A 26,803-nucleotide genomic window follows, 5' to 3' on the forward strand; every position below is an offset into this window, starting at 1 on the left:
TTAAATTTTACGCAACCGTTTGTGTGTTTGTTATGTTTGTAAAGTACAGATTTATTCAGCTGTTGTGCGGTGTCACTGCAACTACTACCAAAGCCCCAAACCTAAAAACAGACACCTTTTTAGTAAGGCAGCCGACAAAAAATTTCTCTGGCTAAATGTAATAGAGTGTGAAAATAATACCGAAAAAATGTTACAACGCTTTCGAAACCATTTAACTGACTTTGGCACTTCCACAATTTCAAGGATTTTTTTAAAGCACTTTATTAGATGTTGAAACTTTAGATAAATACCTAAAGATTGAGCAAAACAGTACAATGCCAATCCTGTAACTTTCATTTCATTTTTTTTTATTTAAATCTTGGGAAGATGTAAATACAGAATCATATAAAATTGACAAAACCATATTCATACCAGTATTATACACCTTTTAGGCTTAGGAAAATATTAAATTCTCTTTCAAGGAAAATTTTAAAAATGTCAAAGAATGTGTAAATCAATTCTTCCGCTCAAAAGCAAAAACAATCATGCTCCAGGGAGTTCTTTCATTTTTATCCTTTTACGGTTGCTGTAAATTAAGCATTAATTTAGTGCTCCAGAACATATCTCCTGTTTTCCAGGCAAGCCACTGCTTCAGTCCGCAGACACCGTGCTCCTGAGTCTCTGACCTGCTGGTTTAAGAGCGCTCCACATGGCCCTGGTCTGTTGCTGGGCAACAGGGTTGCTCCCATAATCCAGCAGATTACCATTCCACATGCCGATACCCTGCAGGCCTCTTTCCCTGACGTAGGCCGCCTTCTGAGAAATGCTCTCTGGGTCATCGTACCACACCTGATGGATCTGTCCTTGATCATCCTGGTACATAAATTAAAAAAGAAATGGAATGATCAGATGGCATGGTGTCGCAGAGGTTAGCAGCGCTAGGGCCCTGGGTTTAATTCCCGAGGTGCTGTCTGGGTGGAGTTTGCATGTTCTCCTCATGTTTGCGTGGGCTGCCTCCGGGTGCTCCGGTTTCCTCCCACAGTCCAAACACATACTGATAAGTTAACTCACTTCTGATAAAATTAGACCTGGTATGAGTGTGAGTCAGAGTACCCTGCCTTGTGCCCGCTGGTTGCTGGGATACGATTCAGCTCCCCAGCAACCCTGAAATGGAAGAAGCAGTTTGAAAATGGATGGAAAGAGGATTAGCCGGACTTGTGCACACAGTACACAAGACATTTATTTTCTTGGAAAAAGTAAAAAAGCATAATGTTATACTGAACTTCCTTGCCTTCAATCAGCTAATCCCCTTCCATTTCTGTGTCTTACTGTTGTGGCAGTTTGGTGTGTATCTATTAGCTGCGACGTCTAGTGTGAGGTGGTGAAACAGCCAAGGGAACAGTTTTCTCTCAGTAACGCAGTGTTTTGTTTTTATATAGCACTTCCAGTATATTCATGATTTTAGGATAATTACCATGATTTCCAAAAAACCCCTGACTCTACCTTGGAGCTATATCTATACATACAGGTTCTGAAAATGTCTAACAGGTTAGCTGGCTGAACCTCTGTTTTCCAGTCCTGGACCAATGGCCAAAGAGCTGTCCAGTTTTCTCCAGACCTTTTCTTTCTCAGTCTCTTTTGCTTCCTTTTCGTTTCTTCTCTAAGGCAAACAAGGCTTAAGTATCCCAAAGGCCTTTCAGATAAAAGGCCTACAGCTATGCCTGCCACCGCCATGCACTTTTATACACAGAGACAATCCAAGTACCAGCAGCTGAGGCTCATCACACAGGAAATAAGGTAATTATTTTTCCCTACCCTGCTGGGAAAATTAGTTTCCACATGGGCATAGGACAAAAGAAGCGACCACATTTAGCAAGCAGTGTTATAGTGAATAGAGGCTCTTCAAAACTCAAAATCTACTCCCTCCCCAATCCTGCCCGACATTCTGTTACACTATGAAGATGCAAAGGATAACTTGATATTTACTACAGATATTCATGAACCTCCTAATCTTTCAATACTTCACGTTGCCTTCTTAGTGATGCACTTATTTCATCTGAGTAATTTGGACTTTCAGCAGCACTTAAAAAAATGTTGCTTCTACTTCTCACTGCCTGAGACTTCAGTACCTTGTAGTTGTAGTAGGGCGCGTGCTGCACCTCATCCCACATGCGCCCAGAAATGGAGCCGTTGATTTGCTTCATCATGATCTTGTAGGGAACCTGGCGCCCAGCTGCGTCACTACAAGGTGCGCCCCGAAATGGCACCTGCCGGATAGTGCAGACGCCCTCCTGGAAAGGAACACACCCCTTAGCCCAGAGGTCCCCTCCAGTTTGTGTCTTATTGTTATAGACAAACTTTCTTTACCGTAGTATGTTTTTAAATTTTCTTTCAACTTGTGTTTTTTTTTTTTTACATGGGGGTTTGAATTTTTTCCTCAAGCCCTGTGCCCAGTTTCTGAGTTCCAGAATTCCCCCTCCGTTCGGGTGTGTGGTGAAATATAACCAGTCTGGAGGAGAAGGGACATCAGAAGGAGTGTTTCAAGGAGAGATGCTTCATTCTTCCCTGCCTGTGCTTATCATAAATCGGTCACCTATTAAGAACTTTGTAGGCAGAAATAAGGGTAGCAAATTCTTCATCAGAAGCTGAGTAGAGACGGCATCAAGTTTTGTACCTGAGGCTGTTTGAATAATGTACATACCAACGACAGTACATGTACTTCTTTTCTGCAGATGTTACACCAGTTTAGGTCCCTGTGATTTTCTGTGGCACGGTTATCAGAAATACTGTATATGTCTCCAAATCCCAGTTTTCTCTAGCTTGTTTTCAAAAACACCATTCCACTTTTACATTTTACCGCGAAGACTACAGTACATTTCTGATATTTTCACGTTGAATTTAAGTTTTAAAAATGGTACGCTTTATTAAATGTCAGACTAAATTTCAATCGTACAACTACAATTATCAATACGTGTAATATTGACAGATGTTTTGAATATTGAAGTTCACTACCGTTCACCTCACCTTCGTGAGGATGAAGTGGTTTAAGTTTAGGAATGCAATGACGCAGACACGGACGAAACAATATTTCTGGAACAAGCCTGAAGACACCACTTTTCTTTGTAAGCCAAGTTTTACTGCTACCTGTACATCACCTGGTGCAGAGTAAGGGGATGTTTACCTGTGACAGTTCCACGCAGGTGTAGTCGTAGCCATACCAAGGCACTCCCATCACTAATTTCTTCGGGTCAATCTTCAGTGTGATGTAGTCATCGTATGCTGATGAGCAGACATGAGACATGGCTGTTTTTAAAAAGCAGGCTGTGAAACAACTTTAAAAAGTAATTTAAATTTTTAGGAATTTTTTGGAGGTTTATGAGGTAATAACAAAAGGAAATCATTTTTTTTTGCTATTTGTTTTTTACTTTTTACATATTTTCATCAATATCACAAAAGGGCAAAATATGTGATCACCCTCTGTGCATTTTATATTGTCTCAATCATGAACCAGTTATTTTGTGACATAATTTTCACCTCTTTCAATACTAAAATGAGTTCAACATACTCATTCTAGTGTATCAAAGTCTGTCATGAAAAATCGATGAATCAGAGTGATGCCAAAAACATCTACTATCCAAAATCCAGATATTTCTCTAAAAACAACTATCCATAAATCGAGAAAAATAATCCTTTTGATGTGTGGTATACAGGAAGCCTTTGCAGAAACTTATCTTTACAGGAAAACTATCTTTTAAAATCTTTTTGTTTTCCACTGCAAAAACTGCACAGAAAAGAACAATTTCTTAAATCAGAATACAAATGGCAAATGCTTTTCTTCTATCATGAGTGTTGTGGAGGCGATGCTTTGATACAACATGAGAATTGTTCATAGTCTTCCTGCTTACCTGTTAGTGTTTGGTTCAGTGGCGCATTAGCCTTTGCAATACAGTCACCCCAGATTTGGCTCTGTTCGTCGTAAGACATCACAAACACCAGGTCAGACACCTCTGCTATGGCAACATAGTCATAGCAGCGCTTATCGATACACTTGGGAGACCACGCAACATCAAACGATACCTGAAAACACCAAGGACTAGTTGTTAAAGTCATACTAAACAATCAATATCAAGTGGCGCATATAAACACAAACCATGAAGGAAGACACTTCGAATTTGCTAAAATAGTAGGAAAGCAGTCTTTAACAAAACATTGAAAAATGTTGTCCAGCTAATGAATCACATTTATTAATATATTATTATTTTTAAGTATTATACTGATAATCCCTAGTTGCATGGCATTTTTTATATTTGTCCTTGACATTTAAAGATACAAATCTGTAAAAATCGATCAGATCAAACGAGCAGACATTTCTACTGCCTGGGCAAAACATTTAGTTGACGTTGACAGAAGCTGAAATCTCTCATGCAAGTTTAACTATTCTACTATTCTCTAGCCTAAATGCTTAAGCACAGGCTTATAGCGCTACGAAGACTATACATTTGGTTCTACTGAGGTGAGTTTCTGTAACTTACAGAACCGTGTGTTACTGTAGTCCTGCTACAGTCATGATATAAGGATGTGGCATTCATTACTTTCCCGAGGGAATGACTGCAGGCCCATGAGTATGAGACAACTGAACCCCCAAAATGAACAAAAGTGGACTTCCATACTATTATTGCATACAGTACACTGCAGATGGCATATTTAGGGTGGGCAAGCTCCAAATTCACTTCTTTTAGAAAGAAAAGAGCAGTCATAAGACCTTTTTACACATCCTTATACATGCCTCAATTTGTAGTCAAGACAGAAAAGTTCATCATTTGAGTGACTTAAATGACCAGGAATAATGCAGACTCATCACATTTGGAAACTAAGACACACTGAGCTTCATGACAGCATCAGGAGAAGACGAGTGTTTTTTATTTCACAAAGTATCTGTCTGCCAGGGATCAAGACCACAAGATTTGTGACAGGGGTGGCCGAGACATGGACACCAGGGAGTCTGTCTGAAAGCCTTCTACTGTCAGACGTTATGTTCACAATGTTTGACATTAAGCATGAGGTCTGACCACAATGACCTCTTCTTTTCATTTACAAATTCCTGATGACTTCCACTTGGGCAACAGCTGTTGAGGTGGACTCAGGGAATTTTCCTCTTTTGAAGATCACATCCCTTTCAGGTTCATTAAAAACATTTGGAATCCTAACTGCATCAATATATCTTTTAAATCATGATCTTGTACACTAATGTTTCAGAAACAATGTAATAGGAGTCCCTACTATCCTATCCACCTACCATTAAAACAGCAAAATCCTACAAACATTTCCTCCTGCCCCCTGGTGAGTTGCTTGTGCAGGTGGTGTTACAGCCAGCCAGTCTGCATTATCAGACTGGTAGCCTGCAGAGATGTACTGTATGAATGCGTGTCTTACCTGTGACCCTGGAATTTCCCTATGGAAGGCCTCTGTGGTCTCTCTGACCAGTGCGGTCAATGCATAGTATTCCGGTGAGGCCTCCTCCACTTCCTGCTCAATGTCAATATTGATCCCATCCATGAACTGCTTCTTTGCCAAGGTCACCTTCTCCAAGATCCAGGCTGTTCTGTTGGATGGGTCTACAATGTCGCTGAGGGGCACATCTCCTACAAAAAGACATGCAGTTAAACATTAACATTCACTGTGACAGGAGGTCCACAATACCCCAAAACTGGCAGCTGTCTGGCAATGTGAATTGACTTCTCAGCTCGTGCCTTGCCATCAGCATTCCCTTCACTTTCTCAGAATTGACTGGACTTCATATTGTTAATAGAGTGATGGATTGTGAGCTAGTATTTTCCAGTCACCATGGGATAACTGGGTTCTGACTCCGGGTCACTTACTGTATTTCCCTCCCTGAAGTCCTGCTTTTGATATTGTCATTCATGGTGCAGAACTGGATGGTATGGAAAATAATTTAAACATAAGTGGTGCTTGCCTTTGTTAGGTTGGCTCCTGTTTGACTAATAGCAGCCACAGTAATTTGTAAATCTAGACCTTTTAAATCCGATGTGCCAGATGTTGCACAGGGACTATTACTATTTAATTAATCATTACTGTTTATTTAGAGTACATATGCAGCCTCTTGGTCAGATTAGTCACCATCATGAACTTGGGTTTCACAGTCATAACACTCAAATTTACTATTACATAAAACCAGATACAGAACTACTGCTGTGGTGTCTGCACTTTACAGTTGCCAGTTGTGTCAGTATGAATGCTATTCAACTTTAAGCTAAAGTGTAACAAGAAATGCTCATAGCCTCCTAACACTAAGCAGACAATTTGGTGGCTTCAGTGCTGTTGCTGATGGTGCTGAAATTAAACCCTGAAGTGAGAAACGTCTGTTATCTTTGACCGAAAGCTGTCATTCAAAGCTCTTGTTACAAGTGTCACGAGGGTATTTTTTTCCATCTGTGTAACATCTGGGTGACCTGGTTAATGTTTTTGTTTTTGTTCTGTTTCTGAGATGCTGAAAACATGATGCACCTGTATTTCATCTTGATTAGACTGGTGTAATGCCTTACTGCGGTATCTACTAAAGTACATAAACCATTTCCAAAGGTCTGTGGCAAATATGCTAGGTCTACTGTGCCACCACATTGAATTTCTGTGCAGACAGCGTTGGTCTCCTGCGAAATGCAGAATGGATTAGTGTGCTTTTGCTAACGTACTGTATAAGGTATTGAACAGTCCAGACACATATCACACAAATGCATAAGAGACTTTCCTGCTGTGGACGTTAAAGTTCCCTTGTTTTACTTGTTTTAAAACTGTATCGCTGTGCGCCCGAGACGGGCTTAGAAATAAATTTCATTGCCATTATGGGGATCGAGGATATTATGACTATTTCTTAACTATTTAGACCTCTACGTGAAATCAGACATAGAACTGCGGATATATCCATTGCCTTTCAGGACGAGTCGAGCTCCTTTGGAATGGGCGTAGCACATGAGCTCCGGATCAAACTTCCCAAACGCTGCAATAGTTGTGACTTTAGACCAGTCATAAGACTTCCATGTTTTTCCTCCGACGTCAAAGACGTACACCTGTAGGTTAAAAGAAGCGCAAGTAATACTCTGTATTATACAAAACATTTTCTCAGTATGATTCACTAGATGTATTTGGTTACTGATGAAATATATTTGGATACAAGTGCGTGGTTTTGTGTTTAAAAACAATTATTTGTACACATTTACGATTCTTTTAAACTACACTTCAAAAACATTTATAAAATGAAACCGAAAAGATTATGTTGATAGTTCAGTACGTGACATTTAACAAATCGACAAGTACAGTATGTATCTGCTTTACAATTAAAGGAGATCGTCCAGTTCAATCACGACACCGTGCTTACTTCGAATTCCTTCACATCGGTGATCTGTTTGCAGAGGTCCTGAGTTTCACAAGGACAAACGCCGTTACTACGCACCAGCGACAAGCAGTGCGCAGTTAGGATCAGAAGAAACCAAACAGACCCAGACATGTCTTACTGTTGCTAACTCTGACACATTTGCAGAGTCCAAAGAATATCAGTTATTCATGAAGACGCTGCCGTTTCTAATCAGAGAACTTCCTCAAAGCTGGAAAAAAGTGTCTGATCTTCGTCACTATGGAGGGCCAGACGGGACAATTTTATTCTTCATTCTTTCAGGGCAATGTTTATTTCTCATACTTGAAAAAAAAATTGGAGTATGTTATAAGAAAATATAAGAAAAACAATATATATGGAAATGAATGGCACAACAGTTCCAATTTTGCTTATTAGAAAACCGAACCATCAATGCTTTATCAAACATAAATTCACGCTGCTTTTCTTCATTTAGCTGTGCTTTTGCAATATTTAAAATCTCTCTATTATCGAGTCATATTGTTTAACTGTGTAAATGGTTTAAATGGTATTTTTACAGGAGTTTAATGAGAACACGCTTTGCGTTATATGCTGAAAACCAATTCCAATAAAAAAAAACCAATAAGAACTCAAACAGCGTTTTTGAAAAAGCGGAGTAGTGTGGTAAGTACAGTACATACAGTACGCTTGCTTTCTTACAAGCCCTACACTTTGGTGTGTTTTGCGTTTAGTTTAAAAATGTTACAAATCAAAACAAAGTTAGCTTAATAATAAGTTTGAGTAAATTGGAAAAAAAAAGCTGCAGGAGTAGATCAAACTATTTTTGTTGGAAAAGGGCATCATGTCCAGGTTTAACAACCAGAATACAGTATACATTGGTACAGAAGCAAGTATTTAAATGTTAGAGAGCAGTCTGACCCAGCGATGTCTGCGTCCAGTCCTGACCTTTAGCGCCAAGGAATATTTGCCTACAATAGCAAAGTGTGCTTAACATTCCAGATGAACGGTCATTCAGAATGTGACTACGATTTTCACGAATCTGTTTTCAATAAAAAGGCAAATACAGTTCTGAATTGTAACTTTTAAGCTTTAGCCTTTATTCACAAAAACTAGATTGCATATAGTATAATATGCGCTTTTACACTTTACGCTTCAAATCATTTAGAAGTTTCCATAGAATTCTCCCAGTTTTCTGAAGAAATCATCCCTATAGGTCAATATTCCCAAGCGAGCATTTATTTATTTTTTTATTATTTGAATTGTAAGGCATGGTAGATCCACAGGTGTTTCATGCTTTCCCAAACTTTAATCTTTTTCCCCTGAAACTGTTCTTTAGGTCCGAAAAATAAAGTGCAAGGACTGATGTTATAAATCAAAACATAAATATGGTTTAAAAAGTGTTAAAGATGAAGTTAGAGTTGCTGTCATATAGACATTTTTCATTTGTTTTTTAAAATTGTTGTTACCCTTTCCTCGAAATTCAGCTTTTGCATTTTTATTCCTATTGTGAAACACCAGCATTTCAATCTCTTTGTCCACTGTCTAATAGACGAGGAGGAAAATGCTGCTTTAATTGTTGTTTGCTCCAAGAAATAAAAACCTTAATATAATTCACGAGAGTTTACACATCTGGTACTTACACTGAAAAATATCTACAGTATATTGTTTTGCAGAGCAGTATAACAACATATTTACATTACTGCCTTGCCAATTTCAAGACCAGTTCATTGCTCAACCATTGGTGCCCAAAAGATAACTTGTCCCAATAAGTCACGGTGATCCTATGTCATCGAGGTCACAGTAACCTGATAAGAGTTTTAAAAACTGGCCAAATTACCCATCCTTACTTTATTAAATGCCAGAATCGCAGTTTATGATTTATTACAAATCTACTAATTTCTACTAATTGCTGTGTGTTAAATGTTTTGCAGAAATATCTTAGAATCTTTTAGATCAGTGTTGTTTTATATCAGCGAATGCCAAATGTAGATCTTTCTCATCATGAGTGTCCGCTACAGAGATAAGAAAATGCTGTCTCAACAACAGCAGAGACACCTACCCACTTTAGCACTGCCCTGAGTATAAGATCTGTGACCCAAGCCTTGATGTTCACCTTTCACAATGAGGGGAATCCTGTTAGCGTTAACTTTGACCATTGTAGGTAAGTGAGTTTCTCTGCAAGTTGTTTTGAAGTTACTACAAAAGAAAGTGCACCTCAATATATACAGTACCAAAGCCACAGCATGTCAAAGTAATTGTTTTCCAGCTCTGGAAAAAAATATTGGACCACCAGTTTGTTCTTGTTTAGTCTCCAAAATGTTGTCTCAGAAGTACTTTCTGTCTTTTTCTTACCTCTTCTATAATACTATTGCTTTTGATTTTTAGGGAGCCAGCAGATCGCATTTGGTAAGTGTATATTTCCAGTCATCAATATTTTGTGGGTATTTTGGAAGTGCTGTAGCACATGCTGTAGAACCCACATACTGCTTTAAACAAGGTAATGTCAAGCATGTATAAAGCCAATACAGGTATTTTTCCCAACCTGGAACTTATGTTAAAAGCATGTGATGTAATTTTAATATAGTGTAAAAAAAGTTCACAGCTGCCAATTAACTATTTGTTTGGTCATTTGTTTTCAATTGTTATCAAGCTTTGGGTCAAACAAGAGACGTTTTAACTAATATGATGCACGTTAGCTGTCATTGAGACTCTAATACCTGAACGTCAATATTGACAGCACTTGTGTTGCAGTTCTGTTAGTATTGGCAGTCCAATTAAAATATAATAGAAGTTTTGTGTTTTAGCACACATGCTTAGAGATTCCATCTATCCATCAATCAAATAAACCTTTCAATAGCTCGAACATTAGTAATTGTCTCTTCGATCAACATACTGTAGATCTGTTACTAAGAGTTAAAAAGAAAATATACAATGTAATTCAATACCTTGAGTTTTGTCTTTTAGCTCTCCTTCAATCCAATCATTCACCTCTTTCTAAGGAAGAACTCTCAGAAATGGTTTTGTAATCCACAGAGCCAACCTTTAGTGGAAGCAAGAGCTATCAGTACAAGTATGAGGGCATCCTTTTATCTGGGCTTCCTGAGAAGGGCTTAGCCAGAGCTGGGGTAAAAATCAGCTGCAGGGTGGACATTACTGAAGTGGCCCAGAAAACCTACCTGCTGCAGGTGAGCATTATACTGAACAGTTAAGATTCATAAACACTCTTTCAAGCTGTTGTATTCTGCTTAACTAATGTGTGTCCTTTCTTTCAGCTTCTGCGGCCTGTTATCCAGGAGTATAATGGAATCTGGCCAAAAGCCCCATTTCACCCAGCAAGCAAACTGACACAGGCCCTGCAAAGACAGCTCACACAGCCTATCAAGTTTGAATACAGGAACGGGCATGTTGGTCACATATTCGCGCCTGCTGAGGTGTCTGACACTGTGGTCAACCTCCACAGAGGAATCCTGAATATGCTGCAAATGACCCTGAAGGCCACTCAGAATGTGTACGAGCTACAAGAGGTAGGTATTTCTGCCTCTGTAACCTTGAAAGGTGATTTGGTCTGATTTGGTGTATTTATATTGAAAGTAATAAAGTCCCTCTTAATGTTTAGGCATGATCATTTAGAAGGATCAGCCATACCACACCAAGGTGTTAAAATGGGGGGAAAAAAGCTTTTTAAAGCAATGTATTGTTTTTCAAAACGAGTTTTTAAAGAAAGCATGGGATTTGGGGCTTAGTCAGGATTGGAATCAGAAACTGACCAAAGAGACAAATAAATACATAAAGTAAATGGAAAAAAAACATAATTAAAAGATAACTAGAAGTTGAGTAAGTAGTCTAAAATTAATGTATAAAAAATCCCAGTTTTTGCTTGCTTGAAAGTCTTCTCCTTGCTATCGTACTTGCTCCTGCCCTGACTTCCACAAAAGCCACAAGAGCTTCAGCAATCAATTTCCCTTGCACCAACCCAATAGCCCATCTCTCAGCTATTTCTAAGCTTGAGCCTGCTGCTAGAAGAGCCCAGCACCTCTCTTCAATTTGGTCTCACCCACGCTTTCAAATAAGGCGGGTTCTGACGTTCCCCCCAATTAATTCAATGGCACCTACATAACATGCACAACCAAATACATACATAGATACCTACTGGAATAACTCATCTCAAACATGCTCATACCAAAACAAGGGGAAGAGATATTACAACAAACTTTTTGCAAATAGTTTTTCAAAAGAAATGTAAACAAAGAAACTCTTCCCTAAATGCTTCACGGTATGATTACATAAACCAGTAATGGAAGATATTAATTACTGTACTCTGGTTTTATGCTCTTTGCTGTAATGATGTTTTATATTGTCACAAGTGAGAGACCTCTAAAACTTCGTATGTGATTTGTGTGAGCAGAAAGCTGTCTGTGAAATTTTTTGACAAATCTAACCCTTCTTAACTTATTCTAACTTCTTAACTTATTTATTGAAAGACTTCTTAAGTCTTTCAATAAAACGTTACTTCTACATGTTAACCTACAGGAGAATTGTTGAAATCGGGAGCTTTCGAAAAATCTGTTTCCAATTTTAAAGAAGCAAGACACGTTAAATGCTTCAGTGCAACGGTGATGCTGACTTGCTCTCCCATTTCCTGCTGTTTTTCAGTCTGACATTTCAGGGACCTGCCAAACTAGCTATGTCATTCAGCAGGACAGAGACAGCGACCAGATCATTGTCACCAAGTCCAAGGACCTGAACAACTGTGAGGAAAAAGTCCAGAAAAACATGGGCATGGCTTATATTCACCAGTGCCCCACCTGCACCAAGGTGGGCGCCCTATTGGAAGTCCTTCATCAATTTTAGATTTTCTCTGCATGTCACATTAGGGACATTGCTGGGAAAACGTTTTTTTTTTGCTTTGTTCTGCTATTTCACTTTTCATTTTTTTCTAGTTTTCCCTGCATAGAGACACAATTCTATGGTGATGTACAAACATTTTAGGCATTTAGTCTTAAGGTAGGATGCAGTTCATTCTGTTAGTTCAGCATTTTGTAGTGCAAAATGAGTCAGTGTGATCTGATTGGTAAATATTGGTAACATTGGAGCAGACATACAGCGATAGTGACCACATGGTGAATGAGACAAAGGGCATCCTCTGGAATGTCAGAATATCAAAAAAGAGAAAATCGTGTAAAATGGTATAAGGATGAACCTCCCACTCATTGCTCCTTTATAATAATAATCAAGCTATTTTGCTGGCTTTTGTTGAAATTAGATTTAAATAACAGGGTGCCTTTTCATTTAAACTCTGTTTTTTACAGTGTGCTTCTCGAGCAGCACACATACATGTGGTAGTGTGCAAACTCGACTTGTATGAGCAGCTTGCTGTGTTGTCAGAAGAAATTTGAGAGAATGTATTTAGGTTGCCGTGGGTTACCACATAATAGTAAAAGGTAGCTGAAGCTCTGCTGGAGGAGACAAACTTGCAATTGCCTTTGTCTACTGCCACATCAAGGGCCTACTTCGTAGCTTATTTTTTTACAAACACTTAACATTTTTTAAGATGATTAGGAACATCTAATATGAAGTAATATGAAGTTTTGGCTGTAAGATGTTTAAAAAACCTTACTTGGGGTAACTTTACTACGGTTCTTTATGAATGAAGGAAGAATGAAATCTTTTGTACTTTTTGTGAAATTATTGGCAGACACATAGCACCTAATGCTGTGGCTTATTGTTTAGTCAGAACAGGAGACCTCAGCGCCCTTATTGGCTGCGTAAGAGTTTGTACTGATGTCAGTCCTCAGGTGTGCAGAATGATAAAGAGGTTTGATGTGGGCACGAAGGAGGCTTTAGCGATAGACTGAGTGATAAACAAAACTGTTGCAGCCTCAATTTTAGGCCTTGATTTCGCTTCAGTGCCCCTCTTCTGCAAATAAAGGGTAATTTAAATACTAAATACTTGATCTTTTCAGTATAGCCAAACAGTATAGCCATTGTGTGCTTCACCTGGCCATATTACAGCATGTTTTAGCTTAAACTATGTTTGTTTGCTCCCACAGTAGACTTTCAAAGATGATTTAGAAAATGCAATGGGGTAAATGCAACTTTAGAAGGTCACATTTGAACATTAGACATTAGACATTAGACATTAGAACTAGAAGGTCACATTTGCACAATACATAAGTATTTACATAACTAATACATAAGTGTTATATCTTTTTCTTAACAGAGTTAGAGATTTGTAATATGCAGCTTAGTTTTACAGGTAGTTTTGATGCATCCCCTCCTAACTGCTTTGTATCGTATGACTCCAGTTTGGAAGGAATCTCAGGGGGACTGCAGCTTCCACTTACATCCTGAAGCCCAAGAGGGCCTCGCCCCCTGGCTTCCTGGTCACTCAAGTCACATCTCAGGCTGTGTACCAGTTCACACCGTTCAATGAAATAAATGGAGCAGCTCTCACAGAAGCCAGGTAGGATGCGAAAAAATGTCTCTCTCTCGCTGCCTGGTCCCTTCACGGCCTGTAGGAAAACGGCATGAGGCCCATAATACAGAAGCAACTTCTCAAGTTAAAACAGATTGACCCAGGTCTCCAAGCAACTTGCAAACAGTTTTAAATGTGCAACTTCACCATCAGGAAAGTGTCTGGTGACTAAATGTGGGGATATCATTGTCAGTGTCGATATCGTTAATATTGATTGATCCTTTCAAGTAAAAAGCATTTTTTTTAAGTGAGGTTGTGTTTTAGGTCTGTTATTTGTCTTTTTTTTTGTTCATTCTGGATATGTTACTTGCATTTCTGCACACCTTACAGAACATAATGAATGATGTGTAATTCTTACAAGTCTATAATAAGCTCCCAACCTGTAATGATTACATTTGCAAGTGATTGAAAACACATGACTTTATAAAATCACGTGTTTAAAAATCAGTACAGATGCAGATTTAATTTGACCATTGTGTTTGTTTGATGACTAGTTTGCCATGTTACCGATTCTAACATTCTTTCTTGCCAGAAATGATGGTTCTCATAAGGTGTGAGATGCTTTGTTTTGTATTTTAGCTTTCACTGGTCCTTCTCCAAGAGTGAGAAAAAATCATTTAAAAATTGACTTTCTTGTTTGATCAAAATACAGCTTACATGGAGCCATCATCCACATCAGATTCTTTCTCCTAAAAACACTTTTTATTTTAACAGTCAGAAGCTAATTTTGGAGGAGACAAGAGGGGCACGCGCCAATTTTCTAGAACAGCAGTTTCAGAATCGGGGACGCCTTCAGTATCAGTTTGCTTCCGAAATCCTTCAAACTCCAATTCAGCTTTTTAGAACACAGAGTCCAGAAATTAAGGTAGGCATTGTGAGGCCTGGGGACACTGAAAAGGGTAATATTAATATTTTAAACAATGAAATTACTTTTGCATTTTATAATTTTATTATAGTTCCTAATTGCACAAGATACCAATATGAATAACAAATTGGTTAAATGCCCCTTTTTGAGACAATCAGGTTAGTCACCATTTTTAAATAAGAAACATAGCTCTATCATAATATTTAATATATTATTTTGCAATAATGTTATCATTTGACATTAATAAATAATAAACCCCTAGTATAAAATGAGATTACGATACTGTATACATTGCTAATTTTATTATGTCAATCAGATGAATGATATGGTGACCATTGAGTTTCAGCTAAGATGTTAATGATCTGACAATGAGTAATGAAGTATTTGGAGCTCACAACACATCTAGGACACAAACAGGATATGTGGCACAGTCTTAAATTTGGAGAGAGTCTGAAAATAAACATGAGAACATAGTGTTACAGCCTGATGTAAACTGTTGTTTTTTTCCCTAATAGATTAAAGAAGTTATCCAGTATCTCATCCAGAATAATGAGGAGAATGTCCAAATTAATGCCCCCTCCAAGTTCCTGGAGTTGATTCAGCTGCTGCGAGCCTGCTCCAAGGAAAACATTGAGGCTATTTGGAGGCAGTATGAAAACACAAAGCAATACAGGTGAATATTCAACAGGCCTAATTCTATCCAGATTGACCAAACATCATGACAACAACTACACTGGCCCAAGCCTGAGGAAGCTCTGTTTTTGTGTAGTAGTTCACGACAATATTTTGTTAGTAAGCAGTATGCGTTCTTCTTACTTAAGTATGAAATTGCTTTTATTGTTTTATTTACCTATTTTTGTGTTCTGCTTTAGCTTTGTTTTATTTAATGTGTCGTTTGATCCTTTCTGATTCAACAGAATGGGACATTGAAAGGGAGTTAATACTTTTGCAAAGCACTGAGAATATACACTGTGTATTCTGTATGTACAGTATATTTCTCTTCAGAAAAGACTGAAAGTCACCGTCAATAAAGTAGTCATCCGTGTGGATGGGTATTGTGGACACTTGTTTCTTAACTTGTTTGCATTATAAAAAGTTGGCTGTTCTTAAATGTCTTTTCAATCATTTTATCGGAAGGCGTTGGTTCCTGGATGCACTTCCTGCGGTTGGATCTCCTACTGTCTTTAAGTTCATCGCTGAGCGGATCCTGAAGAGAGACCTGTCCACCACTGAGGCTGGCCGGATGCTGGTCACTGCCATGCACCTCGTCAGAGCGAGCCATGAAACCATGGAAACGGCCATGGTGAGTGTAGCCGTCAAATCTTGTTTACACATCGAAATGTTGGACAACACAGCCTGGGATGAGCTGGAACGCTGGTTACAATAGACTGTTGACCAGCTGTTTTTATAACACCGGAAAACAATTCTATTTTATTACCAAATCTTGGGGTGTTGTCATTGTCATACAGTTTGATCAGAATAGGGTCAGAATATCTTTAGAACACAAGCTTCTTGCTAAAGTTCATTTAATGTGTACCACATAACCTGTGATTTATAAATATCATGATGACTGGCTACAGTTGTAGATAAATGGAAAAAAAGGCTAGCAAGAGGGCTTTGCTAAAATTACTCTATTACTAATTCTTTTAATCTTCCTTTTCACACAGGAGCTTTTAAATTCATTGGAAAACCTGAAATGGCAACCGGTCTATAAGCTTGCTGTGCTGGCCTATGGTTCAATGGTGAATAAATACTGCGGGAGACCTGAGGACTGCCCGGCCACTGTTTTAAAGGTGCAACTTGGAAATAAGTGTCATAGCGTCACAGTTAAAAATCCAGTGCCATTTTATTCAGTTGAGCACGAGTGAGCCACATTTGTTTGTTTAGTCCCATTGAGTGTTTGAGCATGCTCCTCAATAAAATTCCACCTGTGCGCAAACTGCATGGAATTACTGGTTTAAAATCAACTTAACAGACAGTAGGTTTATAAAGATCTTTTTAGGGCGCTGAGAGATTTCTAAGTCTTCGTCAGCTTTAAATGTCACATTTGGTGGCCAGCTTGCTTGGATAAGCTCTGGCGTTCTCCAAGACCCTGTACTGGATAAAGCAGTTAGAAAATGAATGGATGTCGTGGTCAGCATGCTAAAACAAGCAATCGTACTGGCTCAGGAAGGTACACGGTTATTATCAGTTTGGAACTCTCACTGTGAGCTGTTGACTTGCCTAGTCTTTTTTCAGCCACACTTTCATAGTGCTTGTGTAATTATACAGAAACTCCATTTGCAGGTGGGCAGTGTGGAGGAATTCTCAGGGAGACATAAGGACTGTCTATACATGAAAAGTAGTTTCAGGAGGGTGAACGTATCCATGTCTTCTGACTAAAAATATGAATGGAAACATTTTGGACTTATGGGCAGCTATGTCTTGGGGCAAGGAAGGTGGAGTAGGATGAAAATCTAACTGCATGTGTTTGAACTCTAGCCCCTCCATGACATGGCTGCTGATTCAATGAGCAGAGCCCATGAGGAGGACATTGTCCTCGCTCTGAAGGCCATAGGGAATGCAGGGCAGCCTGCCAGCATCAAAACCATCATGAAGTTCCTGCCAGCGTTTTCCTCCGGAGCTAATCATCTCCCAGTCAAAGTCCAGGCGGATGCAGTGATGGCCCTGAGGAACATTGCTAGGAAACAGCCCAGTAAGGTAAGACTCCCAGCAAAATGTCGTTTATCCAGAAGAGATACTTGTTTTGGTACCATTTGTATTGCAATAAAAGGGACTTGAGATTTTTAGTACAGCTCTTTGAGTTGGCAACTGCTCTGAAAGAGAGAAGTGTTCTTTCCATATACAAAAACAGAAAAAATAAATTAAGATAAGCCTTGGCTCAAAAGATTCTACTGGAACAAAAGCAAATGTTTGGAGCTTCATAGTGACATAGAAACAACCATTAATGGAAAAAATCCTACCCAAAATACCCAATATAAAATTACAACAGATCACTAGCAAAAAACATCAGGAGCCCTTGCTTTTTCATCTTGACCTTTCTCCAGGCTTTGGAACAAAATATTTAAATGCAATCTGAAGTACAGACCCAAGCACTCACTGCTTGTTTGTCCCCTCTCTGTGTTCATCTGTTAAAGCAGGTCCAGGAAATAACGCTGGAAATCTTTATGGACAGAAGACTGCAACCGGAGGTCCGAATGATTGCGTCTGTTGTTCTGTTGGAAGCCAAGCCACCCTTGGCTCTGGTGGTAACAGTGGCTGAAGCTCTGCTGAAGGAGATGAGCTTGCAAGTGGCCAGCTTTGTCTACTCCCACATCAAGGGCCTGTCTAGGAGCTCTGCGCCCGAGCACCATGCGCTGTAAGAAAGATTGGGTTTCCTCTTTTCTCTTATCAGCTTAAAACTGCAGAAAAGCACGACACGGTGAATTATTACCCTGTAAAGAAAAGTAGCATGCATAGTACAGTATCTTCCAAAAGGGATTCTGCCCCTGCAACACAAGGAATTGTGGTCAATAGCAGCAGAGCTTTCATTTTGTATTCCCTATTCTCACATTAACTCAGGCAATGTTACTTAAGAATATAAGCAACCTAAGAACATAAGAAAGGTGACAAATGGAATGGCCCATTTACCCTGTTTGGTAGTTAGCAGCCAATTGAGCTAAGGATCTCATCTCTCTTTGAAGAAGCCAAGGGTGTCAGCTTTATCATGCTTGGGTTAGTTTGTTCCAGACTCCCACCACCCTCTTAATGTTTGAAAATAGGTTGAGATAATTTTGGCAACCACCCCTATAGTCTTTCACTTTCACAGACGAAAATTGCAAGAAGCCCCATGAGAGACTGCTCCCCGGTTGATATAGTGTCAGAGCAAGACCCTGTAAACAAACTTTGTGCAGGCACTTCAGCTTGTGTCCCCTATTGCTGTGGTCTGTACCATGTTTCTGGCTAAAGACCAAACTTGGATACACTGCATTTTGTGAGAATGGTTTGTAAGATTATGAATATAATATCTGATGGTACTTCTTTGGTGACAGATTCTAGGTCTTCCATTCACAATGACAGGTTAATGTCACAAAGCATTGTGTGTGTCCTGACAATGTTGTATGCCATACAGCGTTCATATTAGTAAACCAAACACCTTTACGATCTCAAAATGTCAAGCATTGCATTAGATCATTAGTATTCACTACACAAAGGATGTTCAAAATACAGTAAATGCATACTATGCTAATATGGTGTTATGAGTCTTGACTATTAAAAAAAATTAAAAAAAACAGAGAACAGATCTGGGCAAGGATTTTTGGTGACTATGTTTGTTTTTAGGTCTGCTGCCTGTAATGTAGCTGTGAAACTCCTTAGCTCTAAACTCGACCGACTGAACTATCGGTATAGCAAAGCTATTCGTATGGACATGTATCACTGTAAGTATGACTGAAGTACATTTTCACCATAAATAATCAAATTTTTGCTAAAAATATTGAGATCATTGTCTGTATTTAGAGAACAAATTTCATTGAGATTATTTTCCAGTCGAGTGTTTAATCCAACCCCACATATACATAATTTTCTAATTAGGCCTCTAACGTTTTTTGGTTCTGTAAGAGATTTTAAACTTACCAATAAATGTTCATAGATATCTTGAAAAACCAACTTTTCAGGAGCACAAAATATTCAAAAAGTTCTATTCAGTCACATTATTGGTCCAATTCAACAACCCAGCTGGAAAGAAAACCAGATTAAAGATTTGTTTTTTTTTCTTATTTAGTATTAAAAATTTAATGAATGAACATTATAGAACCAAGATGATATCCCTGCAGTTTTCTTCCTGACCAATTTTAAAAACTTATACAGACATTTCCTCATTAGACTACACGTCGCAAAATTATAAGTTACATAAATAGAAATAACAAATTTAACAATAAGAGTTGTTAAAACAGTTATGCAAAAAAACAACTGAACATTGCTAATAAAATATGTTAAATACCACAGTTTAATCATTGTTAAGTTACAATCAATGTTATAAAAAATGACAAACACACTCAGCAAACTGGGAATTTACAGTACCTTATTTTGTATTCACAACTTTATCATAATAAAGAATAATGTTCGGGAGCAGAGCACTGTTTAAATAGTTTAAATGCCTCCCTTTCAGTTTGTAACAGGACTTTATGTGTCTCTGAACTGCAGTTTAAATTTATCATGGCATAAAAAATGCTTAAAGAGCACAGTCAGTCACCACCTTTTCCCATCATTTCTTATTTTTCACGTTACTTCTGTAGACAACTTGAAGGCAGGAGCAGCAGTGAACATGTTCCTGATGAACAGTGCAGCCAGTGTTTTTCCAACAGCTTTTATCACAAAATTGCAGGCCAGCGTCCTTGGTTCTTCATCTGACCCTCTGGAGGTACTGAAGTAGCAATATGTTGCAGTCAATTACAGTATACTTTTACATTACAGGGGAGTAATGCTTTGCATGCAGCCAAATACACCTCATTAGGCAGAATCAAATGAATGCCAAAGGTCAGCCATTGTGCTCAGTTATACATTTTTTAGATTAACAGGTGTGTCAACTCTCCAAATTCAATAACTAGTGAGTGAGCAGGTTCTATACTATAAATAAGGTGAATGACAATTATATAATTTGCTTTGTTCCTGTTCATAAGAATTCCACGGTTAAGAACATTTGATAAAAATTTAAATTCTCACTCATTTGATAAAGATTTGAACAAATATCCTGTTGTTAACTAGTGAGGCAAAAAGATAAAGGAAAACGCCACATTTTTGTATCTAGAAAGCTTTGTTTCAAAACATTTCTGAGTACCAGCCTGGCTTTTTATCATCTACAGTTTCACATCCAGACTTGTTTTTTCTAGCTTGGCATTCGGGCTGAAGGGTTAGAGGAAGCTCTTGAAAAATATGAAGACGAATTTACAAATATGCCCACATCAAAGAAGATTGAGAAGGTTTTGAAGATGGTAAGGTGATAAACTGTCTCTAATGCTCTTTCATAAATACATTGATAAGCACATATTTAAATTGTTTTATGCAGACTGCGCATTGGACATCATAATGTTAAAGTTATCCTTCTTATTAACTGTTCGTTTATAATGTTTTTACAAAAGTAATGTAGACTAAGTAGCGTTGAAAGATTAGGAAATAGTAAACAAGAACACACATTTTCTGTTTTTTTTTTCAGCTGAGCAGGTGGAAGTCTGTACCATCAGAGAAAACACTGGCATCAGCATATATTAAGCTGTTTGGACAAGAGATTTCATTCTCCCGCATGAATAAGAAATACATAGAAGAAATAATGCAGGTACTTGATAAAAACTTAATTTTTCACCAACACACTGCCAATAAATAATGTAACTAAGACAAAATCTTTTATGAGGGTTAAACAGTACCATGTTTTCTTATATTCCTCAAAATACAAAAATAATTTTGTCATCTTTCTGCAGTTGTAAGGCAGGGTAGTGAAGTGGGTAAGGTTTTGGCCTTATGACTAGAAGGTTGTGGGTTCAAGTCCCTGCTACAGACACTGCTGCTGTCCTCTTGAACTGAGGAGGGAATTAAATGCTCTCTAGTCCCCTAAAGAACCCAGAACATACAGTACTGGCTCTGGAACTGTATGGACTTAGCTTTTTACTTATACAGTAGCTATACTTTAATTGTTAAAATTAATCTACGATGATGCATACAGGCTGTGGAACAGTCATGCAGCAGACTGACAGATCGTATTAACTGGTTGTACCCAGGCTATCAGAGAGCCGGTGGAAAGACAGACGCTCATATGGAGGATTGTGACTCAGCTTCAGAGTGGAACAGCTGTACAGTGGTCAATACCCCTACTGGTTGCTGAGATGCGCCATATCATCCCCTCATGTGTTGGATTACCAATAGAAATGAGCCTCTACTCAGCTGGTGTAGCCACTGCTTCAATAAATGGTAAAAAAGGGTTTTTATTTTAGTTGTCAAGGTCCATAGCGTACTTCTTTTACTGTATTTTTTAAACAACTACTTCACCATTTGTCCAAATGACTGAATATATAATCTTTTTCCAGCTCAAATGCAGATCATACCAACCCTTGCCAGAGAGTTCAGTGTAACTCAGTTACTGAACTCAGAGCTCCAGCTCAAGACAGATGCCACCACCAGGTAATTAAGAGACTTTATTCCTTAAACCTAATAAGACCAGCAGTTAAAATCAGCATTTTGGTTGGTGCTATTTATTGGAGCTCCTGAGATGAATAACTAAGATCTACAGTATAAACCTGTTTTTACATTTAGTAATAACCATTTTTATATACACTACATGTATACATATTTTTATATAAACTACTATAGATATATAGTATATATAGATCCCCTTAAATATATATAAGCTTTTTTATAAATCTAAGGTGTATATGTTATATATTACTCCCTTTATATACTGTATATGAGAGTGCAAAGGAGGAGTGTTTCAATTTTTAGATTTTAAAGGGCTCAGGAATCTTTTTGTAGTAACTGTTTATTTTACTACAGGTAGAAGTCTCTCACAATTATACACCTATAAAGTTCCAAGAAACCATCATTAGTGCTCCCCGGGTGTACTTATCACAAACGAATTCATGAACCAGAGAGAGCACACAGGATTAATATTGGAGCTCACAGGGAAAGACCTTTTTGTTTATTACTCCTTAAACCTATCGTGAGATCATCCTTCAGGTTGCCAGAGTTTGGATGGGCCATTTCAGAGTGACTGATGTTTGATCTGCTCTTGTACAGCACAGAAAAGTATTAGGATTAGTTTAGAAATCCTTTCACAAACCAGGAGTGCAGCACTTTCTGCTTTGCCAAATATATACTCATCTATAGTAGCCAAACCAGTCTGCACAGTTTATGCACTAGACCTGATTTTATTTAGTTCAGGTGGGTAGCTGCATTAGCATGTATAGGCTGCAAAGGAACAAGTAATAGGTTTATTCCGTGCTGAAAGGAAGAAAAAAGAAAACACAATGTTTCGGCTGTGGAGTCTTCTTCGGATGTAAACCGAAACATTGTGTTTTCTTTCTTCTCTTTTCAGCATGGAATAAACCTTTCACTTGTTCCTGATTATATTTAGGCTATTTAAACAACTACAGTTCTACAGCTGTCTTTTTCATTCTGGTTTTACCCTTTTGGACAATGACAGGGTTGAGAATGTTGGAGTGTTGGACTGGATTCTTTGTGTAGGTTCAGTGAAATTAGAAAATCTGTGAGGTCAGGCACTTTGAAGGTGGGCATGTTGGTTTTATTCTTTTCACCTTTATTGTGTCTTTTTGGAGTATCGGACAATATAATACTGCTACTATGGGACTGCTCGATTGAAGTGTACTGTATGTGTCTGGGTTTGTCAGTGTGTGTTTACAGTTTAGTTTGAAACCACGGAAGCCAGTGTTCTTTTGTTTTGGGTCTAGCAATGAGCATCACAGCAGGGAAATGTGCAGTTATGTTTCACAGCTTGTCGGTTTTGTGTTTCTTACATTGAGTCATAGTATTGCATCCTATAATGCCATATCCTATCACGTTTCCCGAAGTCATTGCTCTTTTTTGCATGTGAAATAAAACAGTAGAAATTCTTATAGGAATTGATAAGAAATTACGTTATCCTGTTGTTTTTGCAAAATGAAGGTGAAGCTTAACAGTTTTACATTTTGCCTGCATCAGTTTATGCATGAACTCTGTATTTTTGATCCAAGGTTCTGGACTTGGGTTCATAACATTTCATAGAACAGCACACACCTGTAGGGACTTTCAAATGCTTTGTAATCCATTGTGGGACGTTGAGTAGAGTATGTTCGTATGCTTTACCTCTTAATGCCTCCGAACGTTTGTATAAAATTTCAATGTGTGCATTGCATCACAATTGTGAAGCAAGAGTGTGTGCAGAACTTTACTTTTGTGTTAAATTTAAATGCCAGCAAGTGACTGAGCTTTTTTTTTGCTAGCTTTACCATGAACGCTGTGGCTGTTATGGGGGTCAACACCCACCTCATTCAGACAGGTGTGGAGCTCCAAGCAAGAGTTCGTACTGTGATCCCAATGAAGTTCACTGCCAAGTTGGATATGAAAGAGAAGAACTTCAAGATGCAGTTTGAGCCCTGCCAGGCTGAGACGGAGCTGCTAACGATGAGGTATTTGCTGCTCGAGTAAATATTCTTCTTGACTTGGAAAGAGAAAGAGCAAAGGAACAAATTCTACAGTCCTTTTTTTAATACAAGTTCGATTTTTACTTTTGAGCTTTCACAGTTTCAGTTTATAAGACGTGGGCATTACTTGCTGGTTACCTGACATGGTAGAATTTGTTTTGCGTACACAAAAGTCACAGCAACAAAGTTTGTTCATAAAACAGTATAGGCTAATTTAAAAAAAATAACTGTATCTTTTTAAGGGCTCAGGCTTTTGCTGTAACAAGAAATGTGGAAGATCTGGAAGCTGCAAAAAAGACACCATTGTTACCTGAATCTGCTCAGGCGGAGATCATGAAGCAGCATTTTGACCCAGAGGCTCCAGCCCCTCGCAGAAGAGACTCAGCTGAAGCAATGGTAAGCTGGTGGTCTTTTACAGCTCTTCTTATCGAGGTGTTTTAATTAGTGTTTAATCATATCTTATAGGATTATGATAATATATATATAACTTTATGGTTCCAGAGAACTGTAAAGGCCTTTGCTCCTAAATTATGTCTTTTATAAACTGGGTGTTTTCTACATTCCCCCTAACATTACACTATGGTTCACCTATGTACCAAACCACTACACTACTCTCAGGTAAAGATCAAAAGAAAACGCTCGTTCAAGAAAATGGTACAGTATGGTGTCGTATTGCTCTCTATTCATATTGATGGGTTTATTTTACCAGGAAAGATATGCATCTCATTTTTAATGGTGAAGAATTATAATTCTTCACATAATAAGTTACCACTGATATTTTTATGCTCCTTTCTACGATGTTTCATGTTTTATGTTAACTTGATCTCAAGACAGACATACAGCAGTAGTAATCGTTCATGATGTCTCCAAGAGTCTCATATCTTTTCATTTGTAGACCAGGCTGTCTGATGAGATAATATCTCCGGGCTCAGTGACCTCTGATGAGCAGAGAAGGAAGCACTCTTCTCACAGGATGTACAATGTTTGTGCCAAGATCAGGAACTTTGGATTCCAGTTGTGCTTCGAGGCCAAATCGGAAAGTGCTGCTTTCCTCAGAAACACACCTCTTTATGTTATGATTGGACAGCATTTCTATAAAATTGATCTCAGACCAGGTATGGAATGAAATGTTCAGCCTGATAACAGGCAACTAGAATAAAGAACTCTGCAGATCCAACGTAGATTTTAATTTCTTGAAATATATTTTGTGGTTGAAACTAATTTATTAGAATATTGTGGGACTCCTAACGCTGGTTTCACGGACCAGAATTTGCTATATTTTTAAACATGGTTGAAATGACATTCATTTGAGATTCCTGCTAATCTGGGTTTGAGAAATCAATTTTTGAAGTTCTTTGTGAATGTAAAAGCAGTGTTAATGGGACAGGACAGCCATTTGACATAAAATGCAAGGGGTAGCGAATAGCTTTTTGTGCAGCCCACGGTGACCCTTTGGCATCAGCAATGTTAAGTTTTAAGTGAATGTTATGGAGAAGTGTTCTGATGGTGCAAGCCTGGGTTTTGACCATGGTCCCCTCTGGGAGTGAAAATTGGATTGATTGCCTGATTAGTCTCCTGTATGACTGGAGTGCCACTGGAAGGAATGAGAACTAATTTAAGACTAAGAAAGACTAAGTTGTTTTTACACTAAGGATTGTGGGCGTCTGGAACAAGCTACCAGGCTACCTTCTGGGGTCCTTCGAGAAATGACTGGATGAGATTCTTTGCTCAATTAGCTACTTGGCAAACAATTCTGATAGATCTAAATGTATTAACGTTTTAAACTTTTCTTACGCGAAACAACATTAGACTACATTTATTTTCACAGCAGCTCTGGAGGCATCTAGCTGTCATTGATGATTTTTCCTTTGTATATATCCACAGCACATTCTTCTGATGCTACAGTAGAGAAGATTGAGGTTGAGATCCAGACAGGTCCTAAGTCAGCCTCTAAAATTGTTCGAATGGTGGCCATTGATGAATACCCCAGAGCTAAGAAACTGGCAGGCAGTGTCTTGACAAAACTGAAGGGACTCCTGAAACCCTTCAAGGTGTGGTAAAACTGAATGAATTCATTTTCTGGCAGATATTATATTATTATTTTATGTTTTTGTAATATTTTATGCAGTTATTTTGCTGAATCACTTACTGCTAATTATGTTTTTATTTTTATTGACACTGACTCTTGATGACTCACTGATAAAAGATAACTCTTTTATATCGATATTCCTTGTTTTTTGGTATTTTATAGCTTTTAGTATAATTTTATATTTTGTAGAATATGGTGCAATTTAGATGTTGTTGGTATTCTTAAATTTCCCTATATGTAACCCAATTTGAGCTGCTCTGCGCATGAAAGGCACAGTGCTTACAAAGCTTGACTTTATAAAATGATTTTTGCATCTCTCGTATCATTTGAAAAAGGCTGGAATTAAATACAAATTTGTTTTTGGTTTTTTGCACCCCATAAAGAAATAAGAACACTTTGTGGAAGGCAGAGTCCAGACTAAATTTGAATTTAACAAGACCTGCGAAAAATCTGTGTACAATATTGCAAAACTGTTTTATTTTGTCTTCTAAGGGACATCACCATAATGCTACTGGAACCCCCTGGAGGTCCTCAAGTTCAGCATCAAGCAGTCTTTCCAGAAGCAGTTCTGGCAAGAAAGTCAATCACCACCACCCACAGTCCAGGCGTACCTCACAGAAGAATAGGCACAGAAAGAGCAGCAGCAGCAGCAGCAGCAGCAGCAGCAGCAGCAAATCAAGACACAGCTCAGGCAGCAAGTTGTGGCAGAGCAGACGGCATAAGAAAGACCACCACAGACACCCCAGAGTAGGAGGTCATTTTAGGAGGCATGGAACAAACACAAGCATCTCTTCCAGCAGCTCCTCTGGTTCATCCTCTGAATTGGTAAGGGGGGAGGGGA

The 26,803-nt window shown here is 38.4% G+C and overlaps 2 protein-coding genes across 2 annotated transcripts in view; one reads left to right on the top strand and one right to left on the bottom strand.

Annotated features, from left to right (window-relative positions):
• Window positions 1–330: 330 nt before the first annotated feature.
• On the bottom strand, window positions 331–7,614 carry ctbs (chitobiase, di-N-acetyl-). The gene is made up of 7 exons (XM_088928069.1): window positions 7,373–7,614; window positions 6,926–7,064; window positions 5,413–5,621; window positions 3,885–4,056; window positions 3,161–3,258; window positions 2,109–2,270; window positions 331–852 (listed from the first exon to the last, which is right to left on the bottom strand). The coding sequence occupies exons 1-7, from the start codon at window positions 7,499–7,501 to the stop codon at window positions 631–633; spliced, it is 1,131 nt and encodes a 376-aa protein (XP_088784195.1). The 5' UTR covers window positions 7,502–7,614; the 3' UTR covers window positions 331–630.
• Window positions 7,615–9,487: 1,873 nt separating this feature from the next.
• LOC148823874 (vitellogenin-like) overlaps window positions 9,488–26,803 on the top strand; it is a 28,725-nt gene continuing 11,409 nt past the window's right edge. Inside the window, exons 1-23 of the mRNA XM_088928159.1 lie at window positions 9,488–9,527; window positions 9,752–9,772; window positions 10,400–10,551; window positions 10,639–10,890; window positions 12,020–12,181; window positions 13,672–13,829; window positions 14,556–14,706; window positions 15,222–15,379; window positions 15,844–16,009; window positions 16,374–16,499; window positions 17,188–17,406; window positions 17,847–18,064; window positions 19,027–19,124; window positions 19,983–20,107; window positions 20,577–20,678; window positions 20,900–21,019; window positions 21,459–21,648; window positions 21,765–21,858; window positions 23,673–23,858; window positions 24,116–24,269; window positions 24,769–24,988; window positions 25,758–25,924; window positions 26,455–26,660. Coding sequence (XP_088784285.1) covers window positions 9,488–9,527; window positions 9,752–9,772; window positions 10,400–10,551; window positions 10,639–10,890; window positions 12,020–12,181; window positions 13,672–13,829; window positions 14,556–14,706; window positions 15,222–15,379; window positions 15,844–16,009; window positions 16,374–16,499; window positions 17,188–17,406; window positions 17,847–18,064; window positions 19,027–19,124; window positions 19,983–20,107; window positions 20,577–20,678; window positions 20,900–21,019; window positions 21,459–21,648; window positions 21,765–21,858; window positions 23,673–23,858; window positions 24,116–24,269; window positions 24,769–24,988; window positions 25,758–25,924; window positions 26,455–26,660 — 3,485 coding nt within the window. The remainder of the gene's footprint in view (window positions 9,528–9,751; window positions 9,773–10,399; window positions 10,552–10,638; window positions 10,891–12,019; window positions 12,182–13,671; window positions 13,830–14,555; window positions 14,707–15,221; window positions 15,380–15,843; window positions 16,010–16,373; window positions 16,500–17,187; window positions 17,407–17,846; window positions 18,065–19,026; window positions 19,125–19,982; window positions 20,108–20,576; window positions 20,679–20,899; window positions 21,020–21,458; window positions 21,649–21,764; window positions 21,859–23,672; window positions 23,859–24,115; window positions 24,270–24,768; window positions 24,989–25,757; window positions 25,925–26,454; window positions 26,661–26,803) is intronic.

This window comes from Atractosteus spatula, chromosome 11 (assembly GCF_055471065.1).
Source record: "Atractosteus spatula isolate fAtrSpa1 chromosome 11, fAtrSpa1.hap1, whole genome shotgun sequence".
Lineage (NCBI taxonomy): Eukaryota > Metazoa > Chordata > Actinopteri > Semionotiformes > Lepisosteidae > Atractosteus > Atractosteus spatula.

What these genes read in the sequence shown, in the direction of transcription:
- ctbs (XM_088928069.1), bottom strand. Translation starts at nt 7,501, where the DNA reads ATGTCTGGGTCTGTTTGGTTTCTTCTGATCCTAACTGCGCACTGCTTG. An exon ending in CCTGCGTGGAACTGTCACAG is followed by an intron (nt 2,271 to 3,160) that starts GTAAACATCCCC and finishes GTTCCTTTCCAG; the next exon opens with GAGGGCGTCTGCACTATCCG. An exon ending in CGCCCTACTACAACTACAAG is followed by an intron (nt 853 to 2,108) that starts GTACTGAAGTCT and finishes TTTATGTACCAG; the next exon opens with GATGATCAAGGACAGATCCA.